The 24355-nt window shown below is 37.4% G+C and overlaps 1 protein-coding gene across 1 annotated transcript in view; it reads left to right on the top strand.

Annotated features, from left to right (window-relative positions):
- The window catches only part of LOC145986601 (toll-like receptor 2), a 63258-nt gene extending 45608 nt beyond the window's left edge, over positions 1–17650 (top strand). Inside the window, exon 5 of the mRNA XM_083120797.1 lies at positions 17192–17650. Within this exon, the coding sequence (XP_082976923.1) occupies positions 17192–17476 (285 nt within the window). The 3' untranslated portion in view covers positions 17477–17650. The remainder of the gene's footprint in view (positions 1–17191) is intronic.
- Positions 17651–24355: the final 6705 nt, after the last annotated feature.

Raw genomic sequence — 24355 nt, 5'->3', positions numbered from 1 at the left:
CAAGTGTAGCTGCCATTTTGAAACAACTGCCTCTTGATGTGCATGAGGTGCACACACCTGCCATCTTGTGGAAAGGTGGCGAAATACATGCACTTCCAAATGCATATTTCAATTTTGGTGAATACATTTCCATTTGGCTGTAAAAAATCACTCAATTACTTTTTGATCCCCCTCGTAGATCCCAGAGCAATTGACCCTTTTGGATAAAACTCCAGTTTTCTTGGCACATCCATATGATGTTGAAATTCTTCATTGGCCATCCATTGCCGCCTATTGAACATGTGTGAACTCTTAAAATGGGAGCTTCTACCACTTTAAAATTCGAGGGCTCTAGCGTAGCTGTTGTAAAATACACGTACACACTCTCAACAGCTCTCTATATGATTTGTTGTGTCTGTATTGTATTGTATTGCTGCCAGAGATATTTAAGCACTTCCCTGTTTCAGTCCATTACTTATATTGAACCAATCTGTTCTTCCCACTCAGGTTGACCTTGAATGTGCTCTGCACTCTACATACTATCTCTTCCTCAACTCCTTTCTCTCTTATCTTAGAGCCTTCCAAATCTTTGTTCTATCCATGCTATCATATGCCTTTTCTATATATAGGAATGCCATAATCAAATCATTTTCATACCCGTAGTGCCCTACCTGTAATTGCTTTATGCTGAATATCAGATCTACTGTTGGTCTGCCTCTTCTAAATCCACACTGTTCTGGCCGAACTCTGTGGCCAAGTGTTTGGGAGTCTCGCGCCTAACGCGGAGCAGGTAGGTCGTGCCGTACGAGCTCTGTGCTTTGAGGAAAAGTGAAAGTTCAGCGCGATATCAGTACGTACGTGTGGGAGAGGGCACACTGTTGAACTGTGCTAGTGAAGAATTGGACAAAAGTAAAGTATAGAATGGATCGCGAAAATACGATACAAATCAGTTTTGAAACGTGAACTTTGAAACCTAGTCCTTTGGAAGTACATGCATTTATTCATGATAAATTCAAACTGAGTGTGGATGAAATTGCAGCCATACAAATTCCCACGACGATTAAATGTGTATTTTTGAAATTAGTGCATCCTGGAAAAATGAGAAAAATATTAGAAGAAAATACTGGTGAAGTGAATTTTTACTATAGTAGTGGAGCTGTGACACAAGTGAAACTGAGTGATGCGAATCGAATTGTGAAGCTTGTTCGAGTGTTTAATCTTTTTTTGGAAGTGCCAGAATGACAAATTCGTGAAAAACTGAGTGAATATGGAACAATCGATGAATTGATAGCAGAAACTTGGAGTGACAAATTCAGGTACAAAGTGTATAATGGGGTGCGTCAGGTTTTGATGGCAATTAAGAAGCCAATTCCCTCCTTTGTGAAAATAGGCCAGTATACGGCACATGTAGTATATAATGGTCAAATCCCGACTTTGTGAATGGTGTGGTAGTAGTGACCAAATGCGGTTTAATTGTAACTTACGGAAACCAACAGTGTTCAAAGTCATGGGTCGTGCAGTTCGGTCCTATAGCGAAGCAATTGCACCGTATACATCTACACACGAAGGTATAAATGTGGGTCACCATAATACGACACAGATTCAAGAATCAGCACAACTGACGGTGATAGAAGGGCTTCAACAGGGAATACATAAACAGGAAGAGAAAAATATTCAAAAGAATGATCAACAGACTTTGACCAAGGAAGGAACTGAAGAAAATATGCAAGAGCAACCAAAAGAGACGTATAGGGGGTGTGGGGGTAACGCCCCACACTTTCTTGATCCGGTCGTGAGTGGGGGGATGTGATCAGCACCACACCCCTGACTGCCTTTACACCCCCCCCCCCCCAGGGTTTCCCCCAGGTGCCCATGTTATTCGACGCTGGGTGGACGCCGGGGCCGCTTCCAACGTTAGAAAAGATTTGAACCGGCCAGGGATCGAACCCGGGATCTTTAGCATGGTAGTCAGACCTGTTAGCATGGTAGTCAGACCTGTTACCGACTGAGCCAAAAAAAAAAGGCGATATGACAAATTGTAATAACTGGAGAGGAATCACGCTGTTATCGGTCCCAAGTAAAATACTAACTATGGTTATATTAAATTGCATTCAAGATAAAGTAGAAGCCAAGATTAGGAGAGAGCAAGCAGGATTTCGTTCTAGTAGATCCTGCACAGATCAAATCTGTACATTAAGGATTATCATTGAGCAATGTATAGAATGGAATACTAGATTGTATACCATCTTTGTAGATTTTGAGAAAGCCTTTGATTCTATAACAAGGGAAAAAATGTGGCAAATATTACAGAAGTTTGGAATACCACTTAAGATAATAAGGATAATCCAGGAGTCATATCGACAATACAAAAGTCAAGTTATTCATGAAGGAGATGTTACAGAACCCTTTGAAACAGAATCTGGAGTGAGGCAGGGATGTATTCTGTGGCCTCTTATTTTTCTTCTCGTAATAGATACAGTAATGAGAGAAACCGTAAAGGGACCTTATGGGGCCTTATGGATAGATTAGAAGATTTATATTTTGCCGATGATGTGTGTCTGTTGTCAGAATCTTATAGAGATGCAAAAATAAAATTGGAAGATCTGGTTGTAGAAGCTAAAAAATTCGGACTGACATTAAATAAATCAAAGACTAAAACAATGCGAATAAATGCAAGAATCCAAGATTATATTCAACTAGAAAATGAAATATTGGAGGATGTAGACAATTTTACTTACTTAGGAAGTGTAGTTGCAACAAATGGAGAAGCAGAACATGATGTAAAACAATGCATCAAGAAAGCAAATGGGGCCTTTGTACAACTTTACCCAATATGGAAAAGTAGGATTATAACTACAGAAACAAAGTTAAAGATTTTTAGAAGTAATGTTAAATCAGTATTGCTGTATGGAGCAGAATCCTGGAAAATCACAACTGAAATCACAAATAGACTACAAGTTTTCATTAACAGATGTCTTAGGAGAATATTAAATGTACATTGGCCAGAACTTTGGATACGAGCATCAGAAGACCAGATTAAAAACCAAATTAAAAGAAGAAAATGGAACTGGATAGGACACACACTAAGGAAAGCAAACAACACAATTGAAAAACAAGCACTTTACTGGAACCCTCAAGGTGCTAGAAAAAGGGGAAGACCCAAAAGCTCATGGAGACGTACAGTTGAAGAAGAAGGAAAACAACAGGGGAAAAGTTAGAAAGAAATGAAGAAGATCGCATGCAACAGAGTGAGATGGAGACACTTCGTGGATGTCCTATGTTCCAATAGGAACTGAAGGAATTAAGTCAAGTCAACCAAAAGAACCTGTGTTAAATGTTCAACCTACGCGACAAAGTGAAGAAATGTCCCTGCATACTATGGAGCAGAAGAAGGGTGGACCACTAAGACAACAAGAAGACATAACTAAAGTGCAAGAGGAATCGAGTGATGAAGTGCTACAGAGCAAGAAGGAGAGGAAGCAGAATCAGACCAAGCAAAAGGACTTCCGACAAGAAGCTGAACAGGAAAAAGATTCAGAAACTGATAGCGAAAGTGGAAGTGTCCAAAGTAGTATGGGTCGTTTGGTTTCCGGCTCACAAAAACGAGCAAAGAGTATAAGGAAAGTGTCAGGCAGCAATCGGACGAAAAGACGACCATTGCGACATGTAAAAACAAATGTACAAGAAATGGTTATTGATCCGAGTCCGATAGGCTATGAAAGTTTGTGAATACTGGGTACAGGTAATCACTTTAAGATTAGAAAATAGTATTATTTGGAATGAATATTTTTATATGGACTCTCAGTAAGTTAATGATATAGAATTGTATGGTGGTAGTTATTTATGGATTAAGGTATATAAAGGGAAGGGGTATTTCCTCCCCCCCCCTACTAAAATAATATTGTTAGTGTGTTTGTTAATTTTTGGTGTATAACATTAGGGGTATATAAAAATAGTGTAAGAAGTATTACTCTTAGATGGGGCAAAGGTGGAAGTACACGTATAAGTATTGGGAATACCCAATCCCAAAAATTTTGATCATAGTATTTATGATGACGACCCTTTGTTTTGCGACGATAAATATAAACAAAATTAAATCCCTCACAAAACAGGCAGCGTTAGAGGACTTTATTATGCAAACATCATTAGATATTGTATTTCTTCAAGAATGTGGACAAATGAATTTCAATTTTTCCCCAATGATAAGAATTCATAATAATGCGAATTTTCAATCCACAGGAACAGCTTTGTTAACACGTAATACGGTTCCCCTCACAAATGTGATATGTCATCCTAATAATAGAATCATATCTGCAAAAGATGCAAATGTATGGATATATAACATATATGCCCCTTCCGGGTCAGAGTGTAGGAAACAAAGGGATGAGTTCTTGGTGCAGGAAGTTGCGGTTGAAATGCAGGGTAGAAGAGAACACATAATATGTGGGGGAGATTTCAATTGTGTATTGTATCCGCAGGATCAAAGACCTGGATTTAACACGTCGAATTCATTGCAAAAATTAGTAACTGGCTTTAACTTCACAGATGTCTGGAGTGATAAAAATTTTGGGCAGAGAGGTTTCACGTATATACGTGATAATTGTGCATCCCGATTGGATAGATTTTATGTAACACCCAAATTACGTCAGTCTGTAAAGTCCATCAGTATAACACCTACATGTTTTTCAGATCACAGTGCTGTCATTATGATGATAAATGTGGACATTCCAATAGTCCCTAGAGGGTACGGTTGTTGGAAATAAAATGCTTCAATTCTTAATGAAAAAAAATTCCAACAAGCATTTAATGACCAATGGTCGAGATGGATAACACACCGTCTGAGAAGGATAGATATAATCCGCTGGTGGGAGGAGATTCTCAAACCGGGTATAAAAAGATTTTGTATCAGTTACTGTAAGGAACAGTCGCGAGATTGGACAAATAAATATAATTTTTACTACAGGGTGTTGCGTGAACAAATTCAGCAAGCAACATACGGGAAAAAAGTGCAAACTGAAGTCAAACGTATACAAGCAGTACTGTTAAAAATGACTGCAGAAAGGCGTCAAGGGGTTAAAATTCATAGTAGACTTCCTCATTTTGACAATGATGAGGTCGCCTCTATTAGCCATGTAATTCATGAAAGAAAAAATGCTAAAAGACAATGTATTAGTGAAATATTTGATAATGGGGGAAGAAAGATAAATTCAGCCCCTGAAATACGTAATTACATTTATAATTATTTTGAGCAGCAATATTCCCAACCAGCGTCACATAATGGAGCTTTGATGGATGCATTGGCATCCGAATCAGAGGTTTTTACAGATGAAGAAAGTGAAAATTTAAACAAAGAATATACAAGTGAGGAAGTGTTTCGAGCGGTTAAGGCAGGTCAATCATTTTCAGCTCCTGGTTGGGATGGGATACTGAATAAGTTTTATGAAACCTTTTGGAAATTGATGGGTGAAACAATAACAGACTGGATAAGTGCAGTGTTTAGCAAGTATCAAATGGGTAAATCTTCCAATATTATAATTCTAATCCCAAAATGTCCAAAACCAAGCGAACCTGGTCATTATAGACCCATCACCCTCCTATGTACGGATTACAAAATATTGGCACGATGCATGCTTGGCAGACTTATGCCTTATGTCGACAAATTAGTAGGAGAGGAACAATATGTTTTTGGTTTAAATAAGAAAATCACAAATATTTTGCAAACGATGCGTGAAGTAATTACATGTTATAGACTACAGAAAAATAATTCTGAAAATGCTATATTAGCATTAGACTTTGAATGTGCTTTTGACTCGATAAAACATGAATATCTATTTAACGTTTTGCAGGGCTACGGTATACGAGGACATTTTCTGTCAGTATTTAAAAGTCTTTATAGACATGCAACAGCAAAAGTTCAAATAAACGGTAAAGTAAAGTAAAAGTAAAGTGTACCCCTGTGCTTAGCACCACACCATGAAGGGTGTGTGGGGGTAACGCCCTACACTTTCTTGATCTGGTCGTTAGTGGGGATGATGTGATCAGCATCACGCCCCTGACCGCCTTTACCCCCCAGGGTTTCCCCCAGGTGCCCATGTTATTCGACGCTGGGTGGGTGCCGGGGCCGCTTCCATCGTTAGAAAAGTTCCCGGATTTGAACCGGCCGGGGGATCGAACCCGGGACCTTGAGCATGGTAGTCAGATGCGTTACCAACTGAGCCACCGCGATGGTTTTCTGACAAAAGAACTCTATATTTATAAAGGTGTAAGACAAGGAGATCCTTTGTCGATGTTAGCATTTTGTATTGCACTGAGACCCTTCCTTTCTGAATTAGGCCGAAAAGTTCAAGGAATTAACATACACTCTACTACCAATAAGGTGTTAGCATATGCTGACGATATTACTGTATTAATAAATGACCAGTCTGATATTGATGCAACGTGTCAGGTATTACAGAAATTTGGAATATGGTCGGGATTAAAAATAAACCAAGAAAAATCATCACTTTTGAATCTAAATTTGGCTCATTCTCACTCACAGCGAGGTAATTTTAAGGTTGTACAAACGATACGCATACTAGGTATAATATATACGCACTCTATTCAAAGTATGATCCAATTAAATTAATGATAGAGTAACAACTGGGGTTAAAGCAATATTACAAACAAATAAATTTCACAGCCTTAGTTTACAGTCAAGGGAGACCTTTGTACAGGTCTATGCACTGTCAAAGGTATGGTACATGGCAAAAATCCTCCCACTACAGAAGTTAGATATAAATAACTTAAGAGTGCAGTAAATTGGTTTATTTGGAACGGTCAGATATTGAGGGTAAAGCATGTGTTACATTGTTTGCCCTTTGCCGAGGGAGGAATGAATCTTGTGAACATAGAACTCAAATGCCAGGCCTTATGTATTCAAGCTGCCACGCAGACATTGATTCAGCATCCACTCAGCCTCACAAGTAAAGTTTTGAGAAGCGCTTTGGACTATATTTCACTAGAGGCTCCTATTGATATTACTAGACTGGTAGACACTTTATGGTATTTTAAAGCAACAATAGTGGATATTATTTATGTCCTATTACAATCTCCGATATTAACAATACCAGTGACATCGGAAATATATCGCAGACTATGCAAATTAGAACAACCAAAGTGTAAAATTATTGAGCAAAATCCCAGAATGAATTGGAGAGAAATATGGAATAATATTCAGGCTCACCATCTTACATCACAAATCCGATCAGCATGGTATATAATTGTCCATCAAAAATTAATCACTGGAGAGACTCTCTATGATCTTAAATTAATAAACACACCAATGTGTGTTAGATGTAATGTATCTGATAGTTTAGTCCATAGACTGAGTGAATGCCAAATAATACAAACATCATGGCTCTATATAAGGAAACTTGTGAGTACTATTTGTCGAACATCAGTGTATAACATCTCTGTAGATATTGTTTTATATCCAGCTTTTGCCTATTACCCAAAAACAAAACATAAAAGTGTACAATGGCTCTTAGGACACTATGCCTATTTCCTATCGACATATCGGCAACCAGATTTTAATATACAATTTGTAAATTACCTGCATCAAAATACCACAGGATACCTCACTGTAAAAGAAATAGATTGTATGCTAATTTTCTTACTGTAATGTTCACTTGCTCAATGAGTTGAAATGTAAATTGCAAATATATGTAATAATAAAAAAAGTGTTTAGCACATCGTGCTGCGATGCCAAGGGTCCTGGGTTCGAATCCTGTTTGGGCTTGGTTGTTTGTGAATGTCCATTCATCAATTTCATCATTTCATCACTCATCCCCATCTTCACAAATTAGCCAAGAGGCACAAAATGCGAAGTAAAATAAACTCAATCAATCAATACATACATACTGTTCCTCTCTCATGTTCAGCTCTGTTACTTCCCTTATTCTTCTCTCTAATATTTTCTCATACACCTTTGATTAGTGTTATTCCTCTGTAGTTTTTGCATCCTTTCTGTCCCCCTTGTTGAATATGGGAACTATTAGTCCCTTTGTTCAATCTCTTGGCACTTCTCTCTCTTGCCACACTGTTTTCAACACTCTGTACAGCTACTACACACCGATCACTTCTGCCCCTAGTATCATTTCCACTGGCACTTCATCCAGGGGCGGCCGGTCATAAGGACGATACGGACGCCGCACTGCCGTGTGCAACCGCAAGTGAACAAACATTACATTAACATTTATATGTTAGCTTTTACATTGTCTGAATTGCAAATATTCCATTGCTTATAGATTGTTGGTTAGTCGGTTCTGTATTCATTCTTCCGCGACAATTGCAAAGTTTGCACGCCACCGTGCGGGGGAATACGGAACTTCCAGAGAAATCTGGCGGGGCGCCGTCCTCCCACTTTACGAGACGTAGAGCATTTCAGTCGCGGTCGCGAGGGGTAAAAGGCGAGGAAACTGAGGGAATAACACGCGCGGGATCTCTGGCTGGGAGGACGGAGGGTTTGTCGTCTGAAACCCACCCCCTAGGCAAAACTGGCTCTCTCTTCGGAGAACGGTAAACAATGAAGTGTTGCCAGAAGCAATGAAGTTAACGTAAGAAAGAAAATTACCAACCGTTGAAAAAAAATATTCTGTATTCCATAATCTTATTCATTTATGACAAGAGTAGAGCAATAAATAACGCAATTTCCAACGAGGAAAGAAAATGTCGTTAACTGAAAAAGTACAGACTCTTGCATGATTTTTGTTATTTATCGTCGCTTTTTGCTACTTTTCGGTAATCACGACGATGAGGATGAGTGATGATGGTATAATGAAATTGATGGAGGGGCACTCACAAAGAACACACATACTCATGCCGGGATTCGAACCCAGGAGTCCTGGCTTTGTAATCCGGTATGCTAGCCACGGAAGTCGGCTATAGATTCTTGTTACACGCAAAATTATCGTGTAGCTATATCCGTTGTATTTTTTCTGAATTTAGTGAAAAGTACATTTGGATTACAATGATGTGGAGTACATCATGTAGATTTAATTACATGTTTTGATTAGCACCTTTGAAAAAATTCCTGATAATGTGACAAAGTTCTCCAATTTCTTTTCAAGGCGGATGTTAAATAAATTAAAAACTCGTCATTTAAACTCACCAAGAGTCGCTACAGGAACCTGTAAACTACAAATTTCTTAAAATTTGGCAAAATTGTCTGGCAACCCCGAAGCAATAAAACGACTCTTCGTTTTCCATGGAAAATTGAAGTGAAGCTTTTTCGGTAGTTGTGCATTTGTCGCGATGAACAGTGTGGAGAAATTGTTGGTGCGAAGTTTTTCTACCAGAAGTCAGAAGTCTGTATGAAAAAATAAACAAGAAATCTAGTCCGAATTTGAATCTAGAACAAATGTCAAAGAAGGGAGGTCGTGAGTTCACTTGCAAATTTCGCGTTGAAGGACAGAAGGATGAATTTCAGTTACAAGCATGTCTGAAGATTTCTGGTAAGTTTGAAGTTTTTACTTTAGAGCTTCTGGTAAAGCAGATATCACCTTTCCAGTGAGATATTTATTTTGGTGCCCTATTTCACATATCAATTAGTCATGTTGGACAGGAGACATTTTCTGTGTAACTTTTTACTAGAAATTTTCACGATCAATTCACGTAAATATTCGTCATTGTGCTTATCAAGTTGTGTAAAAATTAATATCCCTTCTTCTGTTAAACGACTAAATCTATTAGAATTCTATTTCTTCTTCCATCTTCTTCGCATTACTGTTAAATAATTATTAATTTAAAACGTGTAAAACATGATATTCGGTAAACACGAACGTATCAATTTCTTATCATGTTGGGTGTTATACGAAATTATCATTTAAACTCGCATTAATAGTAGAGCAAATTTGTGCCGGCCCCCGTGGCGGAGTGGTTAGCACATCGCGCTACGAAAAAAGGGATCCCTGGTTCGAATCCCGGCCTGGGCATGGATTTTGTGAGTGTCCATTCATCAATTTCATCATATCACTCATCCCTATCTTTGCAAATTAGCCAAATGTGGCACAAAAGGCGAAATAAAATAAAGCAAATCAATAGAGCAAATTTGTGAGCTATCGCCCCTCCACTTTGGATCACCACGAGCCGCCACTGACTTCATCTACTCCAGGTGCTCTACCTCCCTTCATTATCTTCAGTGCTTCCCCCACTTCATTCCATGTGAGATTCATTTTTCCTTCCCCTTTTCTTTTTCCTTCATTTTTTCAAGTTCATTTCCTTTTTTCACGTTCAGCAATTTCTCGAAATTATTTATCCTTATTCTCCTTATTTGTTCATCCTCTTTCAATTCTTTCCTTGCTTGTCCTTCCACATACCTTTTCGGCTGCCTCTACTAATTCTGTTTTAAATCTTATCCATTTGGGTTCATCTCTTGGCATTTTTTTTTTGCAAAATTTGTTGATATTTCTCTTTTATTATCTTATCCTTCAATTTCCACACTCTTATCCTTCTCTCTTGTTCCTCCCTTCTTTCTTTTATATTCCATCTCCTCATATCTTCTACTAGTAGCCTGTGGTCACTGTCTAAGTTCTCACTGGGTATTACTTTAATGTTGTTCATTGTCTTCTTTACTTCCTTGTTTACCAATATATAATCTATTACAGACTTTTGTTCATTATTCCAACTGTATCTTTTAATATTATGGCTGTCATATTTTTTCTTAAACCATCTATTACCTACTAACAGTCCGTTTCTCTTACAAAAGTCCAGTAGCCTCCTTCCCTCCTTATTCCTCTGTCCACATCCATCTGCTCCAAATATATCCGTATACCCTTTCCTGTTTCTTCCCACTTGTGCATTAAAATCACCTATCACTATTTGTCATTCCTTTTCTACATGTTCTTCCAAGTCATCTTCAAATTTTTCTTTCTCCTCCCATGTACATCCTGTTTGTGGGGCATACACTTGAATTATTTCTATTATTTTCCCTCTTACATTCAATTTTAGTTCTCCCCGCCGCCTATTATTCTATCATTTGTCCTTTCTACTTCTTCACTTATTTCACTTCTGACTACAAATCCAACCCCACTTCCACTGCCCTCTTCAGTACCTTCCCAGTACAGTTTATAGTCATTCCTCAATTTCATTTCTCCTCTTCCTTTCCATTTTGTTTCACTCATTCCAAAGATGTTGGTTGAATCCTCTTCTCTCCATTAGATCCACAATTTCTTCAGTCCTTCCTGTCAGTGTTCCAATATTCAATGTCCCTATTCATAGCCCACATCATCTGACTTGTCTCCAATTTCAAATCCAGCTGGTTTCTTTCTTTTCTCGATTTTTTTATGTTTTCGGCTGTCAGCTAATCGGGCCTGTCACAAGCTACACCTAGGTGGTGGGACTGCCACCTGTGGGTACTCAGGTACACCCTTGTTTTTCTGTCGGGTTTCCAACTCCCTTAGTTTTTCTGGATCCCTCCAGGCCCAAATGGCAGTGGGGGCAAACACTTTTATGATGGTGTTTATTTGCAATGACACAAGGCTGTTGATGGGTATCTGTGGTATTTGCTGAGTATGTCTATGCCACTTGACACCCTCCACGCCCTTATAGCCTTGCCACCTCGGTCCAGGACTGCTTATTTGGGTTTCTTATTTTCCCTTCCCCTCACTATCCGCCACCTGTGACCCATCCAGTAGCTGAGGCTCGCACTGAACTTTTTCTTCCCAATGCAACAATTTCCTTGTAATTTCAGAATAAAATTATAATAGTAAATTAATTTTTGTTTTGTAATAACTTCTTATAGAGAAACAACATGAAAAACATGCTGATGTAAAATTTACTGGCAATTTCATAAGCCCCAATATGATAATATGCAATCTTACATACTCTCCCGGGAATCTCTGGAACAAGTGTCTGCGCAAGCAGTGCCTCCAGATGGCTTGACCAATGAATGCATGAGAAGGGAAGTGAATATGAATGGTGATGAGTTTGAGTTTTGTTCCAAGTCCACACTCATGCACATACAAGCCAACTGGGTACCAGACCCACAGTCCAAAGTGGGATCCAAACCACCACACGCCCTCACTGGGCACTGAACCAGGAACCGCCTCCCTGATGACAAGGCAATGACACCATCTCCATGCCATTGAGGAGGGCACATGAGAGGGGAAGTGAGTGCATGAATTGGAAAATACTGTTGCAGCTACCAGCTGTTAACATCTGAAAGTAATGCTTCGCTCCACCCACTCATTTTCTTTCCTTCTCTACTGTTATGCATGGCCTTGCTTCATGATTCCCAGGACAGAGTATAAGTGATATGTAATTTTTTCCGTAACATTATCATGGTAAACCTTAGTAGTTGGCCAACCTAAACCAACTCCCCTTCCATAGGAAGTTTGTGACATTTCATTGTGAACAAAGACATGTGACATTATATGTCATATCATTGTAAATCTTAATGTAATCCAATTTGTTTACCACTGAGTTGCATAATAAGTAAGTGGAAGGGAACAACAATGATCCTCAAATCCTCCTACAGGAAATGTATCACTTGGCACATACTCGTATTTTATCATTTGTCATGTGTAGAACATAATCCAAGTTGTTTGCTAACTTGGTAAGTTTCGTATTAAGAAGGCAGTGGAATCTTGTGATCTGTATTTCAATAACATTACATGCACGATGGTTCAAAGATAACCCCAATTTCACCCTTCTTGGGAATAAATTGAAATTGCAGACACTGTATTTGTTTTAGTTCTTACTACATGTAAGGAACATAATCGAAGTTGTTCTTTACAGCTCTTCCCAAACTGCACTTGATATAGGCAGGAAGATACATAACATTGTGTTACTGAAATCAGTATCCTGTTTCTTTTATTTTCGCAATCAGTACTTTACTCAAAGTTTAGGTTCAACATCACAAATTCTTGAGTTTACATTGCATTTGCAATGTTCGAAAATGTTACACAAATTCAAAGTTTCTTGCAAACTAAGGTTATCATCACACCATGATAAATAAGGAAAATTATCTCACTTTGATCTTGTTCCCCATTGAAATCCAACTTTGAGTGGTGATCTCTCATCTCGTGAGTGTGGAGGCCTAACTCATTCTACAACTCTACATCTTGAGTTGTAAATCCCTGCTTGTTCTCAATCTTATCTTACCTACATTTATATATAATGTAGATAATTATCTACATTCATCCTAGTAATGAACATTCCTTTTTATTACTAGGATGTAGCTAAGGTAAAATTCTTATTTTGGGAGCAGCTACAATTTCCCATCTTAAATTAAGCATATTTGTGTTGTATGTTTACTGAAAGAGAATCTTCCTGCTTGTCTGATCGTAAGCATGTTTTAAGGAAGCAATATGCACTCACCAGGGTATCACCAGGGAGTACATATATCATAGAAAATGTACCAGGGTATCGACAGGGAGTACATGTATCATAGAAAATGTGTACCTGCTGATACATACAAACGCCCACCGCATCATGGGAATTTTTTGGGGGGACAAAATTTCATACCAATTCTATATATCTTCACACAAAAATGGGGGGGGGATCGTACCGTTTGATTGACTTGTTATTGATTTTTAGTTTTGGTAGTTTTTCTACCTACCTGTGGGTGATTGCGGCAATAGGTTTGAAATGAAACACCACCTCTTATGCATTTAGAATCAGTTTGAATAGAGAGGGGGGGCATGGTATTCACATTAATACGAGGTTAGTCGAGTAAACAAACTGTGCAAAATAAGGTTGACGAACAATGGCAGTGAGCCTAAATTATCTAAAGTAAACATATATCACTTAAATATGTATGTATTATACAGTGACGCTAGCACAGGGGGACAGGAGGATCATTGCCCCCCAACCATCGATGGAAGTCAATTCTAGGGTAGCAAGGGGAGACAAACATTGACAACCAAGGGCACCTGCAGGAGGGCACAGAGGAGCAATTGCCCCTTTGATTTCAAATTTTATGCAAAGAAAAATTTATTTTGTAAAATTTTCTTGCTTGCTTTGCTCGCATTATCTGCTTTTCTCATTTTCATCAAGTTCAGAGCTGTAGCTAGGGGCAGCGGGAGTCGGCCATGAGCGCCGAATGATCTTAATGAAAAAGTTGTGGAAGAGATTGATGGATTTAAATCCACTTTATGCCCAGTAAGGATAATCGGGACTGGACCTACAGTTTAAGGTGGGATCTGAACCACCATGTGCCTCCACCGGGTATAGAACCTGGGACCTCTTTATTACAAGGCATCGAGGAGGCTCTTGTGAAAGAGAGAATGCCTTGGTGCCCCATGATATTATTTATGCCTTATTAGGGGCAAAGGGGGGGAGGGGCAACAATTGACGGCCTAGGGCACGTGCAGGGTCACAGAGGAGCAGTTACCCCTTCGATTTCAAATTTTATGCAAATAAAAATACATTTTGTAAAATTTTCTTGTTTGCTTTGATCACATTATCTGCTTTTCTAGTTTTCATCAATCTCAGAGCTGTAGGTAGGGGTGGCGGGAGTCGGCCATGGGCGCCGAATGATCTAAAGAAAATTGTAAAGGAGAGAATGCTATGGCATCCAGTGAAATTATTTGCACCCTATTAAATCAATATTGTTTTCAATTGCCAAAATTGGATCTAGTAGTAGTAGTAATAATAATAATAAAGCCATTATTAATATTATTATTATTATTGGTATGCTTATCCTGGTACTTGCCCCCCCAGACAAAAATTTGTGGTTATATTTTTCTGCTAATTTTGTCTGACAAAAATAATTTGAGTAATTAATTCGACATAAACAGTTGGGGGGGGAGAATGTTCTACCTTTTTGGGGGGTGCGTCATGGGCCTTGGGAGGATGGGCACCCCTGCGTACAAATTCTACAATGAGGTACACATACCTAGTAATATCAAGCTGAAAAAGTTGTCAATATTAATATGATCATGTTGACTATGTAAGTGGAAAGTGGAGTTAAAGAAACAAATAAATAAGCCATTACTTGTAACTACATTACAAGTAACCTGTTACTTCCAAACAGTGGCTTTTTTGAAGTGTAGGAAGAAGCTATGGTAAACTGAGGAAGGTTTGAAAAATGTGTTTAATTACAGTCACACAAATCGCTCGTACTATCCATTGCATTTAGAATGTTACCTGCAGGCCCACACACAAGGTAGGGCAAGGGGCCCCTGCCCCCTTGAACTATGAATTTTTTTAATGTGAACATATAAAAAAACAACGAAAATACATGACAATATTTCAGATTTTGCAAGAATTTTGATTTTGTCCCCTCTCCCTGTCGTGTGGATTGAGGATAATAAAAAGTGCTGCTTAAACTCTGAAATTGTGATAAATGCTTCTAAATTGTGCTAGGATTTATTATTAATTACTTAGCTACAGTTTTAAGTTAAATTATGCATATATTTTTCAAGTTTTGAACTTGCATTACTTATTATTCACTACACAAAATTGTGTATAATGGATCAACAAATGAGATGGGTTGAGCATAGCACTTGAAACGGTTTGAGAAAATGGTTGTTTATACCGCCAACCATCTATAGATTTACTGCCGTAAAATCTCCTCCAGAACAAAATCGACAGGATAAAGAAAAAATAAAGGATGATGGATCATCGCATGGTTGTAAAAAAAAAGTGTGTCGCTGTGTGTGCATACTCTCTTTTATTTGAAATAAGTCCGCTGGTGTAGTATAAATAAGATTTGAACGTAATTTTATTTCAATTTCCTGAAAACCTATTCCTTTGAATTCGATTTCCCTCTCCCAGGGACTCACGTTTGCAGATTATACTAGATTTGACCATTATGCCAAAAGCGATGCTAGGGGCCCAACGAAGATCAAACTGTGCTACGTTTAGTACCATTTTGATGGGGTTGGCACCACTGATGTAGGAACCCCTCAATGATTCCTCGCTCAATGCTTTAAAACTGCAACCTTCCCCCTGCCCCTTTTCCACTCCTTACCCATTCATTTGTAGTGATACCAGCGAGGTTCCTCAGGCGGGGCAGCAAAGCGTGTGGGTCCACCGTATTTTGGCTGAGGCTGGAAGGAGTGACACCAGTCAACTCTTGACAATAGCTAACCTAGTCAATTGTACGTACATTGAGCTCATAATTTTAGAATGTGCATTATTATTGGACTCCTAAAAGGTAGAGAAATGGAAGCAAGTATAAATAAACTGTAGGAAGTTCCTCACTTCCTACATGGAGGAATCGCCCCTGCTTCCAGATACTGGCACATAGTAGGTAACTTTCATCTCCCCCTGGGCTTAGCACCACGCCATGAAGGCGTATAGGGTGTGTGGGGGGTAACGCCCCACACTTTCTTGATCCGGTCGTGAGTGGGGGTGATGTGATCAGCATCACACACCTGACCGCCTTTACCCCCCAGGGTTTTCCCCAGGTACCCATGTTATTCGACTCTGGGTGGTCGCCGGGGCCACTTCCAATGTTAGAAAAGTTCCCGGATTTGAACCGGCCGGGGATCGAACCAGGACCTTTAGCATGGTAGTCAGACGTGTTACCGTCAGAGCCACCGCGGCCACTAACTTTCATCTCTTCCCTCCAAAATATTTCACACTACAGTGAACACATGAGTAAAGCAGGAAATTACTTTGCACCTCTTGCTAGGACCACATTATGATTGGGTCTTCTGCTGGCACACTTACAAGAAGAGTAAGATTTGACAGAATGTGGAAAAGATGTATCACACAGATTACCCTAGACTACAAGTGTACATCAATGCAATCTAAGTATATATATTATGTAGATTTCATAGGCTGATAGCTTATAAAGTCTACATCGACAATATGAACTTCATAAATTAATTTGTAGTAGTGTTTTGAAGGAAAAAATATCATAACCGATTATCATAACCAGAAATGCCAACCACTGAGCTACTGAGGCCCTTTTCTTGTCCTGCAAGGATGGGACATGAAGAATTCGTACAATAAGGATAACATGACAATGTTATGTGAAATGCAGGATAATTCTATTTCATTTCTACAACATCCATTGTTTAACTCACAGTTGTCTCCATGTTGTTTAAATAGTCAACATTGTCTACAAATACGTAGAATGTAGATGATCATTGTTTATGCGTAAAGTCAAGTCACTGATTATAGGTATTTTTATGATGTCTATAATCAGTCTGGACATGTCCTACATTTTATAGCCATTATTATGAAATACATATCATAATACAAAATTATTTTAATTTTTCAGCAATGTTTAGATGCATGGAATAGAGCAATGGACCTGTGCCAGCAATATGACATAAACACCATTGTGGTGAAGCTCTCTCCAGACGTTGGTGTGGAACAAGGGAACTTCCCCCTCCATCACATAGTGACACTGCCAAGGAACCCTGACGACCATGCCCTCCAGCTAGATGCTGTGACCGCCATGATGAGAGCAAGGCAAGATGGAGGAGACCATGATGGGGATGGGAATCGCCCACGCAGACGCTTCTTTGGGCGATACTTTTTATTGCGGAACAATTATGACTAATTCAGCATAATTTCTTTAATAAACAAAGATACTATACTCTTTGCATAATGTAACACTTGCCAAGCGTAGGCTTTCTGAACTGGAGTAATGACAATGAGTAAACTACCTATGACTGTATCCAGATTTGAATGTATTTGTTCACTAATCGAAATAAAGACTTTTTTTACTAATTGATTCAGGATTGAAATTGTAGGGATACATCAAAATCCATTATATATTTTTCTATCAAAGTGACTTCAAAACAGCATAATGCATGGGCACATAACGACCTAGAATAAAAAAAGGATTAAGTGAAAGGAAAAACAAAGGTTGGCAAAATGGCAGATGAAACATCAGGTCTGTACCCAGAATTTGTTTCTTTCTTGTGGGGGGAAGGGGCAGATTCGAAAATGTGGAACAAGGGAAGATCCTAAATGCTGTTGGATTCATTGAATTAGGCTATTTAACATCACTTTTCTGCCACTTTTGGCTAATTGAGATGATGAGTAAAAATATGTTGAAATTGATGAAGGGACATTCAACAAAGAATGCCCATACCCAGGATGAGATTCGAACCTGGGACCCCTGACATCATAGCACACTGTGCCAACTACTCTACCATGGTGTTCAGTGGAATGCTGTTGGAGTATTAGATATGGCCAAAAATTCTATGATAGTTCTGCAGCTAGAGTTAAACATACAGTTTTAGAGTTAGAGGAAAGAAGAGTTACAGGATTCTTGTTGGGAAACCTGATGGTAAGAGACCAATAGGAATACCAAAACAAAAATGGAGAGATATTGTAGAGATGGACCTAAAGGAAATTGGTAGGGATGGAAAAGAGTATATAGGTCTTGCTCAGGACAGAGACAGATGAAAGGCATGTGTTGCTGCACCCATAAACCTTCGGGTTTAAGAAGGCTAGAAAAATAGTTAGTTAGTTATACATTAAATAAGCATACGTTTTTGGTTTGTAGATAGTGAATATAACAAATTTACATTGCATTGTGCGAAAACTGTGTCAACTTTGCATTATAAGCAGAAAATTAAACCAATTTGCCTTAGAAATACATTTTAAGAAAAACGCAAAATAGCATGCGTAATGGAAAATTAACACATTTTCTGATGCATTAAAGTACTGACCAGGGCTAAATAATTCAAGTACTATAAAATATTAGTCTCTGATTCAAATAATTTAACTGTAAACATTATCTTTTGTGTGTAAAATATAATTGTTACTTGCACTGATAGGTACAAATATTAACTTTATATGCCTTCATACACTCTAAATAACATAACTTTGATAAATTAATTAGTAACAATTTGTTAAAAATTAAGTGAAATTGTAGGATTGTTTTCTTAAATAAATATAAAGTAGTAAAAATACTAAACAAATAATTCCTTCTTTTGCTATTTAAAGGATGCCAAACAGTGTAAACCAGTTGTTAGTGGCTTAATAACATAAAAAACATAAAATTTGAAGGCAGTAACAATATTTTTTTAAAAATACTGTTTTTTACCTAACTTTGTGAATTAAATACTAGTACATTTTGTCAAATTATAAATAAAATATACCTATTTCTTTGGTATTTGTACTATAGTCAAGGAAAATGTTACTACAGTAAATCTGAGAGTTTTAGCTTTATTTGCCCATAACTGGATATAAGTGTAACTTGTTAATCTCGCCAAACACCAAATCTTTACCTCAATTTTGAAAGCTACCTGAACTTTAGCATTTCGAATTACATATAATGAAGGCCTCTATACGAGGGCCACTATTTATATTTTGAGCCTTGGCAACACTGATTGAAGTTAGGCGCGATTTGCAGGGAATCGTCTGGCATTATTGACCATAACGTACTTCACATGTTTTGTCAATAGCTTCATTTGTGTTGTTTATGGTGCCTTGGAGATTGCGCGACAACAATAAAATGGAATTAACTCGTGAACATTTTCGTGCGATCATTTTTTACGATTTTCGACGTGGATTATCAAGACAAGAGTGCATCGATCAACTTACTTTCACATTTGGCGATGAAGCCCCATCCTTTGCCACTGTGAAACGCTGGTATAACGAATTTAATCGTGGCCGCCATTCGCTCACCGACGAGATTCGCGAAGGTCGTCCAAAATCAGTTGTTGTTCAAGAAAACATTGATGCTGTGCAAAACCTAATACTGCAAGATCGTCATGTGACATACTGTGAGATTGAGGCAACCATAGGCATTAGTTCCACCAGCATATATAAAATATTACATGATCATTTAGCTGTGAGAAAGGTATGTTCTCGTTGGATTCCACACAATTTGACAAAAACTCAAAAAGACGCTCGCGTCAATTGGTGCAAACAAATGCTCAATAAATACAATCGTGGTGCTTCAAAAGACGTATATAAGATTGTAACAGTTGACGAATCATGGATATATGCATATGAGCCGGAACGTAAACAGCAGTCGACTGTATGGGTGTTTCAAGATGAACACAATCCAACAAAAGTTGTTCGCGCTCGAAGCACATCGAAACAAATGGTCTCCTGTTTTTTTCGGGAAAACTGGTCATGTGGCAACTGTGCCTTTAGAGGAACGTAGAACGGTCAACTCTGAATGGTACACAACAATTTGTTTGCCAGAGGTCTTCGGTCAAATACGGAAAACAAACAAACGCCGTCGGATCATTCTTCATCAAAACAATGCCAGCTGTCACACATCTCGTCTAACAACCGACTTTATGAACAGTCAAAAAATCGAATTGATGGGTCATCCGCCGTACAGTCCTGATTTGGCACCCAATGACTTCTTCTTGTTCCCTAATGTCAAGAATAAATTGCGTGGACAACGATTTTCGTCGGCGGAAGACGCCGTTGATGCGTTCAAAAACCATATTATGGAGGTGTCTCAAGAAGATTGGAAAAACTGCTTTGACAAATGGTTCGAACGAATGCAAAAGTGTATTGACCATAAAGGAGAATACTTCGAAAAGCAATAAATCAGTTTTCAATGCCAAATTCCTGTTTTTTCATTGTTAGGCTCAAAATATAAATAGTGACCCTCGTAGTGGTAAAATATGTCCAGTCTGTAAAAATTTGGAAATGTTGTCTCCTTCTCTGTCGAACAAGACCAAGAGTGTTCTCAAGTGTTTCAATATATTTCTTAACATAACTAACTTTTCAAGAAAAGAATACCTTGTGCCCAGATAGCTTAGTTGGTATAGCATTAGGCTTTTAACCTATCTGTCCAGGGTTCGAGTCCCTGTCTGGGTGATTACAATTTTTAATTTTTGTCATCGGATCTTGTGCAGAATGGATATAAAATATGTTTACAGTCTAACAGATTATTATTTATCTTCAAATTTCGCAAATAAGCTTTTAAGTTTCTCAAATATCAGCATCTTCAGCTAACAGTACAGCATAACCAGTATTTTTATGATAGAAATGTTCTGGTGGTAGAACCTACACCTACTGTAATATCTCTGTGGTATTAACTTATATGCAGTCCATAACTTTTGGGACTGTTTCTCCTCCGATACATTTCCTCGCCATTTACCCTTAGGGTCGCGATTAGCCTCAGAAGCAAAAATAGGGAAATGTTATATTTGTTCTTTTTATATATCTGAAACCACCTATACTATAGAACTACATTTAATGGATTTTGACATCTTTCTGTTTGATCTGTTAAACAAAGCAATCAATAAAAAAATATACTTACATAGAAAAATCTGTTTTTCAGATACTTACATAGGAAAATCTGCTTTTGCGTAATTTCTCAGAAAATAGACAATCATAGTTCTTGATACATTTAGCACCTGATATAATTTGCATAGCACTCTAGCTAGTGTTGGCCTGTGAGCTTCTGGTACATGTAGTTACTTGAAAAAGCAAATATTGGGTGTGTAAAATATAGCCTTCTTGTGAAACAGTAAAAAATCAACCTCATTTCCTCGTAACATTAGCTGTAAGTGCTTCTTTCAGACTAATAAGGCTCTGGCATGTGGTCCTACATCACCTAAAATCCTCTGTAAGGTTCGTGTTGTCCTATAAATTGTTGATATACATGCTAAGTCCCTAGTTACAGCCTAAGCTTTTAGCTTCAGTAAATGTATTTTAGTCCTCAGATAGTGATTGTAGCCTTGTATAATAAACCAAATGCAAATAACCCAGGTATTGACACACCAAAAATAATTCTTCAGTCACACAAAAGAGCTAGTAATACTTCAAAAGTACCCTGAAAAGGGATATAAGGCTAAATAACTCTTCTAGGAAAGTAAGAAAGGTTTGGAAAGTGGACCTAGGCCCCCTAAGCCGTCTGTGAACTTCGTATTGTTATTATATTGTTAAATAATTATATTTAAAAGAAAAAGAAACAATGTTGGTAAGCGTTCAGTTATGGACCCCTCAGTAAAGGGGTTTCAGTCCTCGTACACACATAATTATTTTAGTTACAGTAAAAGTTTCGCCTTATATAATATCTCAAATGTAAATAGTCGAAATGTTAAACATTTCGTGTACTTTATCCAGTAAGCCTTAGCTAAAAATACAATAACAGCGTTACAGACAGAAAAATTGAGCAAGCTTTGATATTCTAGTGGCACATAATAAATATAAAATATCCTTTAAAATACTCTGACAGATAGCTGTGGGTTATCTGAGATCGAAATTTTCAAGCCTTCTCTCCTGCATAAATAGGCTCTAGAATTCACTAAGCCTCAATAATATTGGGTACATGAGATAAAAAGCAGATGGAGAGTGGTGGTGATCACATCATCTAAAAAAAAAGTATATGGAGCCCTACCTAATATATTTAGGAAACTTTACGTAGTATAACAGTAACAAAATACTCAGCAAACTCTAAAATAAACAAACTTTCCTATGTAGCAGACGTAACCTGCCCTAAATTATTATAGAAATACAAAACCAAAAATAGCATTGTGGAAATCAGTAAACCCTAATAATAATAATAATAATAATAACAACAACAACAACAATAATATTAATAATAGTAATACATTCCGTGGCTTAACTTTTAGCTAAAAGTACTTCTCCTCTAGTGTTTTTGAAAAGATTTAAATAAATACTAAACTCTAAGTTAAAAATTATTGAATGCCAGATACAAAACGCAATAAATAAAAAATAATACAAACACTTGTAAAATAAAAAGTAAAACTTGAGAAAACACCCTTTGTGCATCCAAAATATATTAAAACATCTTGCCTGAATGGGTTAAATTGTGTTATTTGAGTAAAAATACATAAAAAAACTTGTAAAACAATTAACATAAAGTCAAAGTTTGGTAAAAAAAACCTCAATATTATATTAAAAATTACACAGTAACAGAAATTCACTAGTTAAACAAACATCCTGTTAGATATAAACCAATAATCAAAGAGCCCGAGGTTCAACACCCCGTGATAAAAATAAATAGTGAAAACTTTAAATACATAAACTTGTAAAATAATAAGTTAAAAGTTGAAAAAAAAATCTTTGCGAGTCTAAAATATAATAAAAATTGTTGTCTGAATAGATGAAATTGTGTTATTTTGGTAAAAATAAGTATAAACTTGTAAAATAATAAATTAAAAGTTGAAAAATTTATTTCGAGTCTAAAATATAATAAAAAATGTTGCCTGATTAGATGAAATTTTGTTATTTGAGTAATAATAAGCATAAACTTGTAAAATAAAAGGGCAGAACTTGACAAACACACTTTGTGCGTCCAAAACATCTTGCCTAAATGTTTTATTTGAGTGAAAAAAAACTCAACTTGTAAAATATTTGACATAAGTCAAAGTTTGGTAAAAATAAACTCAATATTATGTTTAAAAACACGCAGAAACATAAATTTACTAGCTAAAAATAATCAAAGGGTCCGAGGTTCGACACCCCGTGAAAAACTTTAGGCCCAGTCCCAGATAGCTTTCCCTTCTTCCTAATTCGGATAAAACCCTTACGTTCAAGGTAAAATTCTCGCTCCAATGTAATTGGGTATCCCAAAATCCTTTTTTCTTGTGTTCTGGGTAACCTTGGCCTACTTTGACAGAAACATATTCTGACATGCTATCGTTCTACCCTAAAACCCAAGCTACAGTATCCCGTGCCCTGGAGGCAACCCTGAGCGGAATATTAATTGGCGGCAGAAACCGGTTCTACAAGCAATGCATAGCTTCAAAAATTTGACCTTGACCGTGCATCCTTTGTTGTCTGGTTAAATCATTCCTCTGCCCTACGGCGTTGTATACCTTTCTCCTATTCTTGCGATCTAGTTGACCTTGGAAAAACCTGTTCCGATTGGTCAATCGGGTTCTTTCTTTGTTCTGGCGTTCTGACGTCATTTGACCTTGACTGCACATCCCCCAAATTCCTTTCTCGTCTACCTGCGCGGAGTTCACCGTCTTCTGTCTAGCGTGTCGGACCATCGTCTTTCATACCATAATAACATTATTACATAGTACACTATAATTATTATCATTACATATCGTGGGTTCGAGTGCCGGGACCGTCTTCTTTCGTAATTGGACCTACACTTATTACCATTCTTCATAGCGGTTCATAAACCGTAAAATCTTATTTTCAATATTATAAACATTAATTATTATCGTTTCATACATTACATACTTTACAGTAATGAATATAAAATCATATGCATAACATTTAGTACCTCTAATTACCTTCTATATACATATTTTTCATTAAATAAATAATTATATATTCATAAAAGTTATAATTATGCAAATACATAAATGTAAATTTTTCTAATGATATGTAAATTTATTCTAAATACATGCAAATAAATTCTAAGTACATGCAAATTAATTATGAATATTAAACACCGGCCGGCCGGCCTTAGCTGGGATATACGCTACTGTCTATGTCTTTTGGTGAATTAATTTCCTCCACATATAATATAACT

The sequence above is a fragment of the Lepisma saccharinum genome, chromosome 4, assembly GCF_977018435.1.
Source record: "Lepisma saccharinum chromosome 4, izLepSacc3.1, whole genome shotgun sequence".
In the NCBI taxonomy this organism is placed as follows: domain Eukaryota; kingdom Metazoa; phylum Arthropoda; class Insecta; order Zygentoma; family Lepismatidae; genus Lepisma; species Lepisma saccharinum.
This window is presented reverse-complemented; position numbering and strand designations above follow the sequence as displayed.